The sequence below is a fragment of the Platichthys flesus genome, chromosome 5, assembly GCF_949316205.1.
Source record: "Platichthys flesus chromosome 5, fPlaFle2.1, whole genome shotgun sequence".
Taxonomy (NCBI): Eukaryota; Metazoa; Chordata; class Actinopteri; order Pleuronectiformes; family Pleuronectidae; genus Platichthys; species Platichthys flesus.
Window position 1 is genome coordinate 13,689,319 of NC_084949.1, and position 19,146 is coordinate 13,708,464.

Here is a 19,146-nt window from a genome sequence, read left to right on the forward strand (position 1 = left end):
TTGTGTGGGCTGCTGATGTCACTGTCACAGTGGGATGTCTGCCAGCCTCCAGCCCCCCACGACCCTCAAAGGATAAGTGCTACAGATGATGCAGGGAGGGATGGAAATCACAACTGCCAGATGAAATAATTTATTAACTTGAGAGCGGGTCACACACTCTCACCGGTCAGTCTTCTGCACTAATATCTTTCATCATTTTAAAACTGTGCATAGCATTATATCTAATTGCATAATGGGGTCATGCCTTCACATATTGGCCGAGCTGGACGCAGAGTCATGTGGATGTTTTATCGTTCAACATGATGTATTTTCACAGCCCCCTCTTTTAGTATGTGTACAAACACACAAGCGGTTCTGTGACAGGAATGAAGCCTACCGTGTCGAGGCTTGTGTTGATGACGTATGCGATGACGTTCGAAGCCGAGCGAGCCGGCCGAGCACGTCACTGATTCAGGAAATGGTTCGCGGGTTTGGTGTGTGATTCAAAATATAAGGGGCCACGAAACGCAATGGATTCCCCCTCACACTACTTGTTCTGGGACTTTATTGTGCGTTTGCTTGCAATATATTATAGAATATTCGGGGAAAAAAATAATATATTTCTTAACTTGTATAAACTTGAAGCATCTTTTCTTGTACCCCAGCTTCATCTGTGCCCTGTGAAAGGATCGTGTCTACTACGGTGGCCCTGAGAGCTCAACGAACAGCAACTTAAGAAAACACATGCAAGTTGACAAAACACATGCAAGTTGACAAAACACATGCAAGTTGACAAAACACAAGCAAAGTAAGAAAACATCTTCATCAATTTCACACAACACAACACATTACAGAAACGTGCAGCAAATAGAGGCGACAACACAACGGAAGTGTTTCCAGAGGACAGGTAAAAGGGATGGACACAGAAGACACTAAAATGTCCATTACACTATACAATTTCGGTTCCGCACAGGGGTCGGCAACCCGCGGCTCTGGAGCCGAACCAGGCTCTTCAGCCCCTCTGCAGTGGCTGTACTGTACAGTGTTGTGCATATGTTTCGCGATCGCTGAACTTAACGAATCACTTTTCATATTATTAAAAAAATGAACGTGACGTTTAATCACGTTCATTGTTACGTTCACGTTAATGTGTTTTGTTGTGTTGTGAAATTGATGAAGATGTTTTCTTACTTTGCTTGTGTTTTGTCAACTTGCATGTGTTTTCTTAAGTTGCTGTTTGTTGAGCTGTCAGGGCCACAGTACCCGTTTCTAAAGCAGGCTAAATTATTTCTAAAAAAGGAAACCGCCTGAAACCCAGCATTGTTGAGAACTGTTGTTTTTTAATAAAAAATAAATAATCTATTATCCATTTTGTACGTGTTACGTGTATTGGCATCACAAACATCATGAAATATTTTTTTCAATTCAAAGCTTCACACACCAAAGCCGTGGTTTCATTATAATTACATTTACATTTAGTGTCCACTTGACGGCGCAGTAGAGCAAATGAAGCATCATGAAGCTTCGGCCCATGAGCGAACCAATTGGATGGAAAGCTTCAAAGCTTCATGAAGCTTCATCTCGCCATCACTACTATACACCGCACATCAACCCACATGTCCCTTTATAGTTTAAAACTCGGCTGTGTCTTGCTTTATCTTCAGCTCTGCTGGATGTGCAGCTTATGCTGTGATGGCGAACCCTGTATGACAAGCGGCTTACAACAGAGTTCCCTGTGAAGATGCCAAAGACACAACAACAACAAAGCATGAATAATCTACAGAAGGTCCAATACCTCAAAGCAATCTGTGAAGTCATACAAAATATGGATATGGTGAAGACTTTTGGCCAGAAGAGTAAATGCCTTGGTCAATTTCAGATCCGACAGACAACCGAAAAAATAATCAGGGCTTTACAGCTATAAAAGCAGAAGCTGAGGAAGAAAATTCTTCTTCCTAATCTCGGATTACATTATTTTTCAACTGTAGTGAATTTTTCCCAGTTTATGATTTTAACTCAATGCCTCTGAAAATGTGATGAGCTGTGTCTGATCTGGATCTGCTTTTATTATTCCCCACTTATAAATGAATAGGATATTTTCTACTTATATATTATTTGTGTTAACAAACTAACTCAAATTATCAATTTGAATAAATAAATGAATAACAGGCAAAAACAGACAAAACAAGGCCATATTGAATAACCAAACAATATGTTGATGTTATGGTTAGTGATGTGATGGGCTCCTCTGGACCAGGTAGGGTTACTGATTCTCCCTCATCTGTTTCACAAGTTGATGGCCTGATCCAAGATAAAAGAGAGCTGCTACCCTGAGCTGCTTGCTCTGTCTGTCTGTCTGTCTGTCTGTCTGTCTGTCTGTCCGTCCGTCCGTCCGTCTGTCTGTCTGTCTGTCTGTCTGTCTGTCTGTCTGTCTGTCTGTCTGTCTGTCTGTCTGTCTGTCTGTATCTCTCTCCCTGACAGCCTTACTTAAAAGTTACTTTTATATTTTTGGCTTTTAGATACTGGATGATTTAACCTACTTAAAAAACCTATTGTTAGAGAATAACCCAGTACTTTTCCTACCTTGTCTTCAGAAGCCTTACATGAATCAGTCTGCTGTGATGTCCTGAGGCTGCCCCCTGCTGGCTGCTGGGTTCCTCTGCTGCTCTAGCTTGGTTTGTGCAGTTTGTGATTAACCAAAGTTGTCCATAAAAGAAATTCTTTAATATCCTTCAAGGGCAATTTGATGTACAACCAGCAATCATCAATTGATGACAGAGAGAGTAATTTTTATTCTTAAATATTGATGAATGAAGAAAAATTAGGCTCAGCAGAAGGGCACTTTTCTCATCCAGGGCAAAAGGGCCAGTGCTTGAGCACCACTAGGGGTCTATCTGTGAACATGCCTGTCTGTTAACAATGAAATCAAGCTATTTCAGCTTTTTACAACACGAACAGGAGTGGAAAGCTACTGCAAAACAGTTCAACCAGAAAATGTCATCGTCTCGGTGTTGTCAATACTTTTTATTATAGATTTTCTATCTATTATATATTATTGATATATATATATATATTTCAATACGAAATTATATACATTTTGTTAAATGAGAAAATAAAATAAACTTTCTGTGTAGGTGTAACTAGTGGTTGTTACAAATGTATTAAATCGCTATATAAACAATATCTATTGATATTATTGTATTAACCACAATCCCATTTCTATGCAAGCATTAAAAGCAGACGGTTTTAATGTTCTCTGTCATTCTCAATAAGCCAATGTCCTAATTGTATAAAATATTGTACATTTTGCAAAAACATTCAAATAGGTGATATCTGAAAGTTTCATAGGACTAAGTAACAGTTTGGAGACATGTTTCAGGCGGGGACGGAACCCGTGTCCCTGTGGGTCAATAGCTGCAATAGCCCGTCACTGGTTAGCTTGGCTCGCTGTCTGGCCGGTAACCAGTAGCAGGATCCTCCCAGGTTTAGACTTATTATGTATCAGTCTCTCACTGCAATGATCCTCACTTTTATATATAAGTGACAGGAGATTACTTGTACAGTCCCATTACATGAAGCTGAAGTTATACAAACATGACCCATGAGAGCGTAGTTCTGTGAGAAGCGGGATTTCCCGAGCAGTCCTGAACGCAGCATCGCGGTGCACAGAAAACATGGCGGATGATGGAGAGTCGCTGGAGTCCTGGCTCAGTAAGTGGACCCTCTAACTCAATTTCCACGGGTTTCACTCACACTGAACACGCGCAGATATGTGCCGCGGGACAGCAGCTGTCGCACTCACGATTTGGACTCACTTGACATCGGCGTGAACGCAGAGTTCCGCTTGAAATTCGAGTGTGTTGTCAGAAAGTGGCTAACACTGACAGCTGCTGGTGGACATTGGCTAGCTAAATCAGCTTTGGCGTTTGGTTTCCATGGGTCTTGAACTGATACATAAATCCTTTATATATTTATATGTTTATATATATATGTGTATATTTAAATGTTGAGGATAACTCTATTGTTCTGTTCTCCTGGTAACACATAGGGCGCTTTAGCTTTCGCTCCCTGGAGTTGCATAAACAGCCCGAGGCGTTAACTTACCCAGATTTCAAACAGGATGTTAAGCAGCAATAACAAACGGGTGCAGAGTGTCTGCAGGGAGGGAACGAGACGATTCAGAGGATACGTTTAAAATGCGGGATAATATCTGTCTGGGTTGTTCTATACGCGGGTCTATAGAGGGACAGAGCTTGGTGTTAAGCCTGAAACATGCTTCTGCGACTGCGTCTGCGTCTTTTCACGCCGCTGTGGCGCAAGACTCGTTTTCATTCATGCTTCCCCAACCGTTGCGCGTCTTACAAAGCAATTCCGCGCCAGAACACTAGGCGGAGTAATGCATTTTGTCGAGACGACCTTAGAGACGCCTTCTTTCTTCTTCGTCGATTGTTTATTTACATAGCCACTGCGGCTCCTCGTAGCCTTTTTCTGGCGGACAAATCCGCCAGTCAGTGACAGGTTATACAAGTGATCATACTATCGGATATCTTCTGCCAAGTGCTCTTCTATATGGTCCATATTCGTTCTTCTAAATCTTCCGTGATTTCTGCCGGTTTTATGGGGCATGAAACCGGAAATGCAGCTCCAGAAGGGATGTAGAGCAGACCAATCACAGCCTTGCGGGCTGAGGGAGCTTGCGGAGCTTTGCCGTAAATTTTAGAAAAGGGGGTCGACACCCGTCAGCACGTAAGGAGGGATACATAAGCACGTAAGGGACCCGGAAGGGCTCTTGCGCTTACGGGCCCGTGAAAACGCAGAAGCATGTTTCAGGCTTTATTCCCAAGCCTTCATCCAGATAAGATAAGACTTTATCATCCTGAAGGAAACGAAGTCTTGTGCCAGTTATAGAATACAGTGAATAGAGCATGAAGTGAAACTGATATTACAAAGTGTAATACGAGTAAAATCTAAATATAATATGTCTACAGAGTAATGCAGAACCAGTGCCTAATATAAATTACAGTCTAAATGAGAATACAATAAGGAAGTGGCATGATACAGTGAAACTAATTCTTATCAAACTTGGCAGTAAGTAGAGGTGAACAAGGAGTAAGGGATACATTCACATGGTATTCAAATAACATAATGATGAAATATCAAATCAGATTGTCTGTATGTTTAAACTGTACAAGTAGTGCAAAGAAATAGTATAAGTAGTTACTCTGCGTCATGGGTATTTGAGGGTTATGTACCGTGTACCATTACATACATGTGCTGTCAGCAGCCAGGTCAAGTGACACTGTCCCCTTTTCTTTTCAGACAGAGCCACCAACCCGTCCAACAGACAGGAAGACTGGGAGTACATAATGGGATTCTGTGACCAAATCAATAAGGAGCTGGAAGGGTATGGTCACATTCATTTAATTAACTCAATCTCTCCCACAACGTTGCGTCCCACTCATCTAATGTTGCCCATCTGAGTCTTCGCTGTGGTGAACACATGGAACTTATTGTGAAGGCTCTGAGTTATCGCTTTTGTTATTTAGTTTGTGTTGAAATGTTTTGTTCTGTTCTTTATTTTTATTTTTCCAGCCCACAAATATCAGTTCGACTGTTGGCTCACAAGATCCAGTCCCCTCAGGAGTGGGAGGCGATACAAGCTTTAACGGTCTGTAGCGTAATCCTTTCACCGTGTCATACCGCCTCTCGTTGCACAGTTCAAAGATAATTATTTACACTTGTTTTCCTTGTGTAGGCCCTTGAGGCTTGTATGAAGAACTGCGGGCAAAGGTTCCACAACGAAGTCGGGAAATTTAGGTTTTTAAATGAATTAATCAAGGTGGTGTCACCCAAGGTAAGTAATATAAATGTTCAAACACCCTCAGATGGGGATGGGGTTTCCTGAATTGACGTTTGGTTCGTTGTTTTTCAGTACCTGGGAGAAAAAGTGTCGGAAAAGGTGAAGTTGAAAGTGATCGAGATGCTGTACAGTTGGACTGTGTCTCTGCCAGATGAAGCAAAGATCGGGGAAGCTTATCAGATGCTCAAGTCTCAGGGTGAGACCCCAGCCACTTAAAACAGCTTTTGAAAAATGCTGATGAGATATAATAACACGGTAAAACCATATGAATGCTTAATGAACAGGCTGTCATGACTGTGTTGTTCCTTGTAAGATCATTTGTTAACATGAATTACTAAAATTATTAAAAGAATTGTCATTTACAGTTTCCACTAGCTGTCCGTTGTCATTTTCTATTGTAGGTATTGTTTTAGCTGATCCAGAAATACCTCTCGATGCCACTTTAATACCGTCAGCGTCTCCGCGACCCAAGAATCCTGTGTTTGATGACGAGAAGAAGAGCAAGGTGAGGAGAATCATTTTGGGATCTGCTCGGTAACTTACTCACTGCACACAACTCACTCTCCCATTTTATTTCTTTTGCTCATTGATATTTATATATTTTGTTTATTGGCACAGCACAGATTGTAAATAATATCTGTTCTGATATCGATACACTCCACCCTAGTTTTCAGTGTTTGGTACCTGTAGGGTCAGACTATCCAAGTGCCTTGACATTTAGCCATTACATCTAGATCATCCATTGCTGATGACTATTAAAGGAGTAGTTTGACTTTTAATAGCTTTTCTGGAGATGGTTAGAGAAGTAAATAGATGTTTGATTCATATATATCCATTAGATGCAACGTGACATGGAGAATATTGGAAGCTCAGCTCCTACAAGTCACTGCCCCCAGTGAAGAAATACTCCATCACATACTGCTCTATAATTCAAGATATACTTGAAATGTTCATACAGATCTAAACCCAAGTTATAAAGTGTGCTAAGCCAAACTCAATTGAACTAAGCTTCTTTTCTCAAAACGAGTGCATGGTCCACCTTATTTTACTGCTGCATGCATTCTGTATGGATGTAGCTCATTATTGTTTGAGATCGAATCTTAGGAAGAAACTAAATAATAGTAATAAAACTATAATAATAAAACTAGTGTTCATTCATCTGTGGGTGTTTTGACGATCATTCTGTCTTTTTCTTTCTTTCTTCCCCTCTATTGCTGGTCACTGTAAAATCTTCACTTGATACCATCCCACAGAAAAACGGGTCATATTTAATTTGCATTGACATCACTGAACCTGGTCTTGTTTATTTTTTCCTGTTCCCACCGCCCCACTGGTTTCACGACTCCCCAACAGGTCAACGCTGCATGTTTACTTTGTGTTGACGGCTGTTGATCTATGGATGGAGTTTGTTTTTCCTGAATTTGGGAGCTGATGTAACTTTGCTGCTTGTGGCTGGGTGATTTGTGGGAGACGAGCTTGATTGTTTACTCACTGACGTTTCTCTCATCCCTGCAGAGATTATCCGATCTGCTCAAGAGCAAGAAGCCTGAAGATCTGCAAGAGGCCAATCGGCTCATCAAGAACATGGTCAAGGAGGTGTGTCAGTGTCCAAATTAAATGTTTGGATTTTTCTGTTTGTGTTTTAATCAGGGTTTTATCTCGAGAAACTGGAAGCCAATTGGAAGCATTTCTTAGCTTTTATCTTAAAGCCCCACAGGTTTAATACTGACACTCATGCTTGATGAGGTCTATTTATGCAACTCAACCTTTTCTTTCTTATCACAGGACGAAGTGAGAACACAGAAAGCAACAAAACAAAAAAGCACACTGGAGGCAGTCAACAACAGTGTCAAACTCCTTAGTGAGATGCTCGCACACTTCAGCCCACAGGAGTCCACGGACGCAGACAAGGAGCTTATCAGGGTTCGTTCTTCTGCTGATGAGCCTTAAACAACCTTTTGAAACAAATTCAGTAATTTCTTTGTTATTGATTTATCCTTTTGGAAACATGGTTACAAAGTCCTGATCTTGCTTACATGGCTTCAAATGTGTTTATAGTAATTTGCTCCTGCTTGATTTAACGTTGGATCAAGCAGTTTAAACCAACTCATTGACCCCATTCAGAACTGTTGTTAAGATCTGTTCTGAGGGATTTGATCACGGTTCAGGTCCTAATGCAACCAAATCTGCCTCAATCCAGCCTGAGAGCCGAGGACTCAGAAGACATTCATAGGAGGTCTGGGACACACTTGGCCACATTCTTTGTGCTATATGGTCCATGTGTCCCTGGACCATATATAATGGACCACCTATCCTCCTGTCCTCTGACCTCCTCCAATTTGAACTAGTACCAAGTATTTTTAATCTTTCCAATGTCCAAACATCGATTTTGTTTGTAAACACCCTCATAATATCAACAGTGACGTTCTATTTTTTTAGAAGAGCTGGTGCTGGCAACTTGTGATCTGAACTCTCAGGATGCATGTTAATACCATTAGGGCTGTGACGGTAACCACATTACAGCAATACCCTGGTCATGTGATGCCTACCGTGGGATGAGCTCATTACCGTCATCAGGTGTATGACAGGTGTCTCTGAGCTGTCGGGGGGGGGGGGCAGACATCCAGGGAGCCATGCACAGATCCACTGCCCGAGGCAGAGTGCATGGAGCCCTGGCACGGACCCAGTTTTTATCGGCTCTGTCAGTAATCTAAAGTAATCCATACCGTCACAGCCCTCAGTGCCAGGTCTGAACAGGACCATTCTGAGACTAACTCCACAACCCAATTAGATGAAACATATTTACTGAAGTAATTTATTTACAAGATTACCATACGTTTATCCTCATTAATAACATATTTCTCATAAGTCTTACATTAGCTTTGTATATTCTTTGTCTAAATTACATTTAAGATGTGGATATTCAGTTTTTTTTTCCTCTTTCTCTTCAGGAGCTGTATGGTGATTGTGACAAGCTCAGGCAAACCGTGTCTCAACTCGCTACTGAGACCGAGGACAATGAAAGCAGCTTGGGTGAGAAATCATGTCATTTGGCTCCATCGATCCTGATTGGGTGCTCTTGCTAGCCTAAGTTAATAATACAAAGGTTGAGTCATGATTCCCACAGGCCTTGTGTTGATGTACGGCCAACAGCCTGTCAGACCAGAGTGCCCACATGACTGAAAGATATTCTGCTTATAGACTTCTTACGTTTAAAGAACATGTTTATTGTTGTTTTAGAAAGTCCTGAACCTCACCGTGATTGAACTTTAAAAATGTCCTTATCAGGCGACATCCTGCAGGCCAGTGATGACCTGTCCCAAGTCATTAACTCCTACAAGAAGATTGTGAAAGGACAGACTCTCAACGGAGAGAGTGAAGAAGCACAACAACCACGGACATCAGTCCAACAAGGTACATTTTAATGAGGAGGACAGCACAGTTAGGAGTAGAAAATGGTCATTATTTTGCCATTTGGTATTCCAGGTTCTGACATTTTCAATTCCCTTATAAACATAATTGTGTGCTTTATAAAACTTTCAGTTTTGTGCGTTTCACAAATTAAGATTATACAAAGGACAGAGATCTTGTTTTTAATTTATAAGAGAGATGAATTTCTCAACATATGCAGGGTCTCTGATTATTCTGGAAGTAAACATTTTCTCTTGAGCTATTCAGATGTAATTTTTTGTAAAGATAGTGTGTATCTCCTGAGCAGTTTATATCTCTGTCGGTTGAAACTGGATTTATCCATGTGGGTAGTTAGCCATAGGCCGTGTATTTCGGTGAACTGACACTTGAATTTTATTGCAATACATCTTTATTGTCCTGTGCAAATGCTTTCCTCAATCTGCCAGGCACCAACAGCACGAACCAGTCAGAGATCCTGATTGACCTGGTGGGTCTGGATTTCAACAGCCCTTCTCCGCCAGAGAAACAACCTCCGACCTCTTCTCTGTCTTTTCCCGCTGACCTGCTGTGTGGGTCTGCTGCTGCTGAGCCTCAGTCCACGAGCCCCAGTGCACCCTCTGCTCCCAGTGCACCCTCTGCTGCTCTCTCTCTGCTGGATGAAGAGCTGCTGTCCTTGGGTAAGGTGCAGTTTAATTTACTTTTATTCGCAGTGTGTTTTCATGACAGCATTAATCAATACGTAGATGCAACATGTTTTTACCTATTTCTTCTTTTACATATGTTTATTTACAGGCCTCAATGAACCTGCCTCTGTAAGTAAATCAATTATATATTAGCTTTTTTTTTTTTATTTGATTCAATTCCAATTGTTCATGTCACATATTTCTAACTAGTCATATTTTGCATTGACATGTTTCCAGGATCCCAGTCAGGATGTGCATCTCTTTGACACAACTTCGCCCTCTGGTCCTCCGTTATCTACATATTCACTTTTTCCAGATGGCTTCTCTGCAGCTGCCTCCACGTTAAGCTTCCCTGGCCCTGTCTTGCCGACTCCTCCGGTTTTTACCGAATCTTTCTCAACGACATCGGTCTTATTCCCGCAGCCCCCCAGTTCAGTATTGACCACCTTAGCCCAGACTCAATCATTCAGCATGGCCTTGCCCCCTGCCTCAGCCCCCCACATCATTCCACAGCAGTTCTCCACTTCACTCAGTGACTCTCCTTCGACCTTTGTCCATAACAACCTGCAAGACCTGGCCTTGCTGGATCTGGGAAGTCCAACAAAGTGAGTAGTATTTGAACCATGAGGTAGAAGCAGCGAGGGATAATGCATTAGCACCAAGCTGTCCATGTGTATTCTTACTATCTTGGATGCTGAATCTTAATGAAAAAAAAAACTTTTCGCTCATTGATATCAGTCATATTAAAAAAACAAAATCACTAAGATCTCTGCATATTTCTTGTCAAATTCACAAATATTTCACACACTCTGTTTATGTGAAAAAAAGATCCTTGATCCAGATCAAAATTGTAATCCTACACCTCACTGCACAATATTTGTTGTAATTTTTTCGTCAATACAGGTAATCAATATATATTTCTATCATTATTTGAGTCTTTCTCTTTGTGATTTATCCACACAGTACCCCTGGTGTGATGGACTTTGGCAGCTTGCTGGTGAACAGTGAGGATCTGTGCACTCCTGCTCCTCTGTCTTTCAGTGCTGATGTCTCCTCCTCATCATCCGCCTTACCACCCGCCAGGAGTCAGGCAGATGACAGCCCCTTGTTACGGTCTCTGTCCCCCATCCTCCCTCTGAGCCAGGCCAGTCCAGGCAGGGGACAGGAAGTGTCCCTGGCCAATGTCCTTGTCCCCTTGGATGCCATCAAACCAAGTGAGGTCCAGGAGAACGCTTTAAACTAGTTTGTGTTCTAAAGGTGTTTTTTGTCGAGACAAAAATACAAAGGAAGTCACATTGTGTCAGGTTTCAAGTCCATGGAGAAAAGGGAAGTAAACAAATGTTTGGCATTTTGGCTTCGATCATGACTTAATTATTGCAGCTTGACTGCCAGGTAGTTCAGAACAATTTTACATAGAGAAAATGAATATGAATGGAATAACTCTAGTAATGAATTTCAGCCTGATAAGGACATGTTGCCTGATCTCCTGACCTTGATAGAAGACCCTGTATCAAAAACGTTTTAAGAAAGACGGTTGTGATACTGAACCTTAGCCCTCAATGCCACTGTGTGGCAAAGGTGGCAAACTTGATGAAACTGTAAAAAGATAGTAGGTGATGTTTTCCCAATGACACCAATAAGGGATGAATGCTTTATGGAAAATCAAGAACATTAGCTGGCTAATATAGCTGAATGCAGTGAGATGTGTCTAATCAATATCTGTAATACTCACCTTTACCTTCCTCTTTGTGTCCTGAATTTTAGGTAAAGTGTGTCCTGTGACAGCGTATGACAAAAACGGTGTTCGTGTCCTGCTGCACTTTGCTAGTGATTGTCCACCAGGCAGGCCGGATGTACTGGTGGTAGTGTCGTCCATGCTTAACACAGCGCCGCAGCCTGTCAGGAATGTTGTCCTGCAAGCCGCTGTACCCAAGGTAAAACCTGCTCTGTGACTGCAGAGGGAGCCACACAGTGTGCTTTTTTTTTAAGGCAGATGTTTGACTCATGAAATTGAGGTGGGTTGCTGCTTCTGTTTAATGCACATGGATGTCTGCTCTGCCACTTTTCCAGACAATGAAAGTGAGACTGCAGCCGCCTTCAGGGACCGAGTTGGCTCCTTTTAATCCAATCTTTCCCCCTGCTGCCATTACTCAGGTCATGTTGCTCGCCAATCCTCTCAAGGTAAAGCTCAGCATGGAGCTTTTAATATACTATAATATAGTATTTAGGAATATATTAAATGTCATGTATTAATGAAAGAACCCTCACATACTTTGAGACCGTGTTTGAGATCATACAGTACAGCACAGTATTAACACTTTTTGGTTTAACATCCGGCAGCCTGTTTTGATGATGTATTGATCATTGACTACATTAACACCAATATTCCAATATTAACCCTATTAAGAAAATAGTCTGAATAAGACCCTGCTATGTTAACAGTATTTTGTGATTAAACTCACTAAGGTCGTACTCAGAATAAGCAATAGTCTAATTAAGACCTTTGCAGTATAACGTTCTATTGATTTTCATCTTGCAACATTGACAGTTACCAATCATTGACAACAAATGCAGAAATGTGCAAATGTAGCTTTTTGAAAGAAAACACCATAAGTGTTGTAGGGTTGCGTCGCATATTAGTTTATTTCAGGTTGGGAATTGGAAATTGTTAGAAAAAATGACAAACATAATGATGTGGTGGACGTAATCACGTGAGTCAGATTATGGACTGTAACATTTAAATGGGATTCTGAATAAAATATTCTATTAGCACATCATCATACCTGAAATGTCTTGTTCTGAATAAGGTCACGTATCGATATAAATGTAGTGAGTGACTGCCTGTCAAGATCTTGTATATTACAGCAAGATGCCAAACTCTGTGTGTGTTTTGCAGGAGAAGGTTCGGATGAGATACAAGCTGACCTTCACATTGGGAGAGCAGCTGCTCACAGAGGTCGGGGAGGTGAATGATTTTCCTCCTGCTGACAGATGGGGCGCTCTATAGCCCCCTGCCCACTGCTGTAGGATGACCGGATGCAGACGCTACAACACTCAATCAATGACTGTATTAGTGCAGCTCAGAAGTCAAAAGAAAGGGTTGTATCAGACGTTTTATGGGAAAATTTGAAGTTATCTTTTTTTATATTTTGAAGAACATAGTCTTTGATTGAACTTGAAGGACTTGTTTAGCTTGAGATGTTCCCACTGAAGTAGCCAAAGTCCTGTAGCATAGATCCAATGTAAGTGTTGCTTTAGTGCCAGCGGTAATCCACATGGTGCAATAGGTGACAGTGTGAACTTGCTGATTACATGGATTATGCATGGGTAAATATTGCTACGTGAGTTTTAAGTTGTTACTGTTGTAATATCCTTTTGGTCTTATTTTAATGTTGACTCCTGCACTCCGGCCATATCCGTTCTGATGGAGAATACTTGCACTTTTGGATACCAGACCGTCTTAATAAAGAGCATAAACTTACGTTGAAGGAGAGTGCAAAGCCGGGGTCACATGAATGTGTGATTGCGATCTGCATTTCACATGATTGGCTGCTGACAATGTAGAACAACAATGATTTACGCTGAAGACATCGGACTAGAGGGGACAAGAGCCCCTCTGTTGCTAAATAAAAGGCACAGATTGGCTCATTAGAAATCAGTTACTCTCAAATCACTGCTTCCAGTATGTCTCACAGTTACTACTGAATACTCTGACTTGTCTTCTGACTGCTATGCTATAAATCATAGCTCGGAATTTGGTTTCCTTTTTTGTCTCAGTATTTATTGTTATAAATTAATTGTTATTTTCTTTTGTAGATGATGGTTTGAGTTCTCACTGTATGATACTGCAGTTGTCGCCTGGCAGGTACAACATGCGCTATCAGGGGTAATGACGCTTGATACACATGGAGTTGATTTGCTAAAGGAATTGCAGACAAGCTGATGATTAACCCCTGGACTAACTGTCGGAACCCAGTCTCGTGCTATAGCTTTGCTCTTACACCTTGTTGTGGAAACCAAGCTGAAGGAGTAGATTGTAAATTGTTTGGTTTGTGTGGGAGATTCTGATATCAAACTAGGAAGATTTTTATTAGATATACACAAAACATTTTTTGGTGGTGGTTAATTAAAAGCATTTGGCTAACTGTATGTTCATCAAAAAAGAAACTGTCTTTATTTTTGTCCTTCTGGAGTTGTTAGTGCTTTAAAGCAGATTCTCTACAAATTTCTTCTAAAAGTATTTATTTGTCATAGATTTTTAAATAAACTTGTCATTACCTATTTTTTGAAAATCTATTTCTGTGCTTGGAAAAAGTTAAGAATGAGATGAGTTTGTATTAAAAAATGTAGCTTGCTTTGTGCGTGTCTTTAAGGCCAGTATCAATGCAGTAGCAAATCAACAATGTTTTTCCTACTTCCACTAGTAACACTGATAATAATGATACATTGTGGTTGAATAGCACTTTTAACAATGGTGAAAGACAGTTTACACATTCAAACCCTAAAAATTAAAAAGAAAAAATGTAAATACACATATCATGATCATCCACTATATGGTAAGATACATGGCATAATCAAAAGGATTGTGAAGCTTTGGGCCATGTTTTTTTAAGTTTGAAGGTTGCTGTCAATCATAATCAATTTTGGAAATTCAAAGTACCTGAGTGTAAAATAGTTGCTGATGCACTTTTATGTAAGCAGGGTATTAATGTTGCTGCTTTTATTTCCTATACTTCTGAGAAGGTAGATCCTCATTTTCACTTTGAAATTGTATGAAGTAAAGGAGTATCAAATTAAACCAGAACAAAATAAAAACACATTTAAAACTAAACTTGAACGAGCCAAGGTCGGACACTACTGGGTCATTCTCTAACAATAGGTTTTTAAAGCCTGTTAAATCATCTAGTATCTAAAATCCGAAAATATAAAAGTAACTTTTAAGTATGGCTGTCAAATATATGTAGTGTATAGTATAAAATACAAGGTTTTCTGTTATAAACACAAAATAATGTGTCCATCTTCTTTCTGTTCTTAGTTTCTCATGGGAATGACCAGGTAATCCAATATAATGCAAAGGCGGTGTGGCCTGGGGGGTAGAGTGCTTGCCAACAAGATGGTTTGGGTTCGATTGCCCAACAAAATATATATATATAAATGAAGAACAAATACATAAATAAGTAAGTAAATTTTCACCACCCGTCAAATGTTCTCAAAATTTTTGTAAGAATTTCAGCATGTCAAAGCCCTCAAAAAGCCAATTAATTTGCCTGAAAAATAATAAGAATAATCCTTACAATTTCACTCTCTTTCAGTTCCTGTCAGTGCTCGGGCCCTGAATATTATAATATCTCAAAAAGACCCCCCCTCAGTACGTACACTGAGCAATATATTTGGTGTCAATAGTTAAAAAATAAATCATAAAAAAACCTATTTGTGCTTTTCGCATCATATTATAGACCCGCGTGGTTGAGCTGACATGGGTCTGGTATATAGACTGAATGGGTACAGTATACTTCCTGGGCGCACAGCCAGTCGTTGTGGCGCGGCCGTGTTTGAGCGCCTCCCAGCAGCCCGACGCAAAGTGGCGCGCCGGACAGCGCAGCCGCAGCAGAACAGGCGCAGACAGACAGCGGCAGCCATGGCAGACGAGAAACCCAAGGTGAGCAGCGGCTTTTGTTCTGGGGGGTTTGTTGACTTTGTGCAGCTCATCCTTGCGCCATCATTTTTCGGTTTACACCTCGAAACACCGGCGTGTGCCACCGGTGAGTCCACGACCGCGGAATCACAGAGAAAGCTAACCGAAGAAACAGAGCCACCGAGCTGGCAAGCTAACGGGCTACGTTAGCATAATAAGCTAACGTGTTGCAGACCCGTGTGTAGGGAAAAAAATACGAATTGTGGTCATCTTAAGTAAGCTGCATCCACACGTGCACTACAGCTGATATAGGTATTAGTGATGACCATGCAGCACGAGGCGATATAACCGTTTATACATAGATGGCGTTAACAAGAGGGAGTAGCACAACGAGACCGCTACGGGACTAAATGAATGATTTGATTTAAAAAAAAAAAAAAAAACTTACCTCAATACTAAAAAGTTAAACTTCGCCGTTTACCAGTTGAACTCTCTCTGTGTCGGGAGAAGAGGGGTTTATCTGTGCAAGATGCGTTTTCCTCCCTGGGCAGGGCGTTGGGTTTGAGCAGAATTAGCAGGCCATTGTCGGTTGCTCAGCGCTACATGCTAATGCTAACGTTGAAGTTGTAATGCACCCCCACTCTCTCCGCGCTCAGTGATCACACAGATTCTGAGTTAAGTGCAGTCGGGCAGAGAGGCGCTGACTTCACGTATGTCTGCGCTTCAATGATGTTGAACTTTATTTATATAGATTTAAATCAATGGGGTACACGCTGTACATGGATCCTCAGTAGTCTGCAAAGGCTAAAAGGGCTTTGAGGGGGGGGTGCATGCACTTTAAAGATGTTTGAGGCCATATTTGAACCGGCGTCGTGTTCCTCGCTGCATCACATCTACACCGCAGCTTGACTCTCTGCACCCTGTGTTTCAGGAGGGAGTGAAGACGGAGAACAATGAGCACATCAACCTGAAGGTGGCAGGCCAGGACGGCTCCGTGGTGCAGTTCAAGATCAAAAGGCACACTCCTCTCAGCAAACTGATGAAAGCTTACTGCGAACGACAGGTAAGACCGTTACACACGTGTGATGCTACTCATGAGACGATTTGGGGTGCAGACAAACTTTGCAAGACTTAAAGGGATAGTTCACAGAACAATTAAAATCACCTCATTGTCCACTCACCACCATACCGATGGAGGGGTGGCCGAATTGGTCCAGTCCACAAAACACTTTTGGAGTTTCAGGACATAACAGTGTTGCAGCCAAGTCAATAGAATTAAATGCCGACCACCTTTTCAAACATGAAAAAATATGTTTTTCATACTGGTTGTGTGATGCCATCCAAGTGCCTGTAAGCACCAATATTCAAATTTGACCTTTTGGCTAAACACATGGTGTAAAGGACCTTGTTTCGTGTCGAATTTGAACCTTAGGGCTAGCAGACACTTAGGTGACTTCACAGGAGCAGTATGGAGGCCTTTTATGTTCTTATAAATTTGAAGAAGTGGTCACCATTTACTTAAATTGTAATGGATTTGGCTTTAACGCTTTATACCTCTTATACTCAAAAGTGTTTTGTGAACTCAAACATTTCACCCACCCCTCCACCGACATCGTGGTGAGTAGACAAGCAGTGAATTTCCATTTTGGGGTGAACTATGCCTTTAAGAATCTCTCACTAGTTGTCTCACAAACGTGTAGGTATGTTTCAGGAAGGATAATGTTTGGGCATCTTTACCTCTTGGTCATCTCCGTGAAACATATGGATAATTTTCGATATTTTTAACAATGTTTCTCATCTGTCCACACAGGGGCTTTCTATGAGGCAAATACGATTTCGATTTGATGGTCAGCCCATCAATGAAACAGACACGCCCTCGCAGGTAAGACTACACCCACTTGTTCAGCCTACAAACGATCATTATTACGATAAATTTTTGTAATCATGAACTTTTGCAGAATAAGAGGATATATAACAACCTCACTGTTTGCTTTAAACACTGTATAATGTAGATTTTAATGTTTGCCATTTTTAATGGTGGAATATACATCAGGGTGTTTAAAAAAAAGAATGTGGTAAGATAACAGGATTACCAAAAGTGAAAACCTTAGCAATGCTACTTCAATTTGCAAAATACAGTTGTAATAAAAATGTTAGTGCAATTCAGTTGTGCCAACATTCCGGGGTTAAATAACAGTGCTTTCAAACAGTTAACAAAATGCTTGTAATTTTAAATTACAAAATAGTTGTGTAGAAATGCAACTTAACTATTAGCATTGAACACTTTGTAGCACTCAGTAGAGCACGTATCTCTTCCGAAGCCAAATAATACACCAAACAAAAAGTTAAAATGCATAGTTTATCATGAAGTTATTTATCATAGTTAAAGAACGTGAAAAGAAACTCAAGGAACTCCTAATCCACATCCACATTCAGTTCCTACCAGGCTCATGCTCTATTTCTCCAAGTTTAGTGGAAAATGTTTATCCGTTTTTGCACAAACCTGCTGACAAATCAACAATTAATCCAACACATGGGAGGAAACTGATGTAAAGAAACAAATCAACGTGTAGAAAGAGTTGCTGGATGTGAACCAGCCTTTAAACACCAGCTCTCATCTTTCAATTTATACCTGTTACTGACCAAAAAGAAGACTTGTACTGATGTGTTACTGGTATTGTATAAAGATCAAGTGCAGACTGCAGACAGCACGTTGCAGCTGTGAAAGGACAGTCAACTGTGCTCTGTCATTTATCTACTTAAATTGAAGTAAACAAACTGGAATACAATGCTTAATCTCACTTTATTAACAAGCACACTCCATCTCACTTTCTCTTGCAGCTAGAAATGGAGGATGAAGATACGATTGATGTGTTCCAACAGCAAACCGGTGGCTTCTCTCTTTAAAGACTGTTTCCTACAAACATCCCTACCTCCCCTTTTCACCCTGAACATGTTTATTAAGCCAAGTCTTCAAATGCTCATGACCAGTGTTGATACCATCAAGTGGAATACTTTTTCAAAATGCTGGAAGACAGCAGCACAGTTGGTGTAGAAAGGTTTCATCACGCTGTCATTCACATAATGACATTTCTGAACTGCACGGTGTAGACAACTCGTGAGCGGCAGTATGTCTAATGTGCCGAAGAAATTAAAAGCTTCTTGTGGTTTATTTTTTTTCTTTTCTTTGTAGAAGTTTTGACAAGTAAATGTCTTGGTCCTTGTTTTTGTTTTTATACTTATGTCATTGAGGTTCTGATTCAGATGGAATTTTGTTATTGTTGTGAAGTAAGCCTGCATTTTAAATTCACTGACATCTGTTATGAAAATGTAGTATTGAAATAAATTGAGTTTTTTTTAACACATGTCCCTGTTTGTTTTATGGATACTTTAGGATTCTTAAAACAGCAGATATCTGTTGGGTAAATAATACTAACTGAGATAGAAGCATCTGCATTCTCAGTCAAATAAATATTTTTTTTTCAAATATAAAAGCCTGAATGTTTTTTCCCCATTCAAGGGGATTTCTTTAAGCTCCAGCACATCAGCCAAACTTGATACTGGATGAGCAGTGGGTT

The 19,146-nt window shown here is 40.7% G+C and overlaps 2 protein-coding genes across 2 annotated transcripts; both read left to right on the forward strand.

Moving 5' to 3' along the window:
* Positions 1 to 3,612: 3,612 nt before the first annotated feature.
* On the forward strand, positions 3,613 to 14,425 carry LOC133953284 (ADP-ribosylation factor-binding protein GGA3-like). The gene is made up of 17 exons (XM_062387119.1): positions 3,613 to 3,690; positions 5,299 to 5,383; positions 5,572 to 5,647; positions 5,735 to 5,833; positions 5,912 to 6,035; positions 6,241 to 6,344; positions 7,355 to 7,435; positions 7,625 to 7,762; positions 8,791 to 8,872; positions 9,128 to 9,253; positions 9,697 to 9,927; positions 10,043 to 10,062; positions 10,171 to 10,538; positions 10,897 to 11,147; positions 11,698 to 11,867; positions 12,004 to 12,114; positions 12,830 to 14,425. Exons 1-17 carry the CDS (start codon positions 3,654 to 3,656, stop codon positions 12,938 to 12,940), a joined length of 2,214 nt encoding a protein of 737 aa, XP_062243103.1. The 5' UTR covers positions 3,613 to 3,653; the 3' UTR covers positions 12,941 to 14,425.
* Positions 14,426 to 15,436: 1,011 nt separating this feature from the next.
* On the forward strand, positions 15,437 to 18,929 carry sumo2a (small ubiquitin like modifier 2a). The gene is made up of 4 exons (XM_062387208.1): positions 15,437 to 15,592; positions 16,500 to 16,631; positions 17,379 to 17,450; positions 18,410 to 18,929. The coding sequence occupies exons 1-4, from the start codon at positions 15,572 to 15,574 to the stop codon at positions 18,473 to 18,475; spliced, it is 291 nt and encodes a 96-aa protein (XP_062243192.1). The 5' UTR covers positions 15,437 to 15,571; the 3' UTR covers positions 18,476 to 18,929.
* The last annotated feature ends 217 nt before the right edge of the window (positions 18,930 to 19,146 follow it).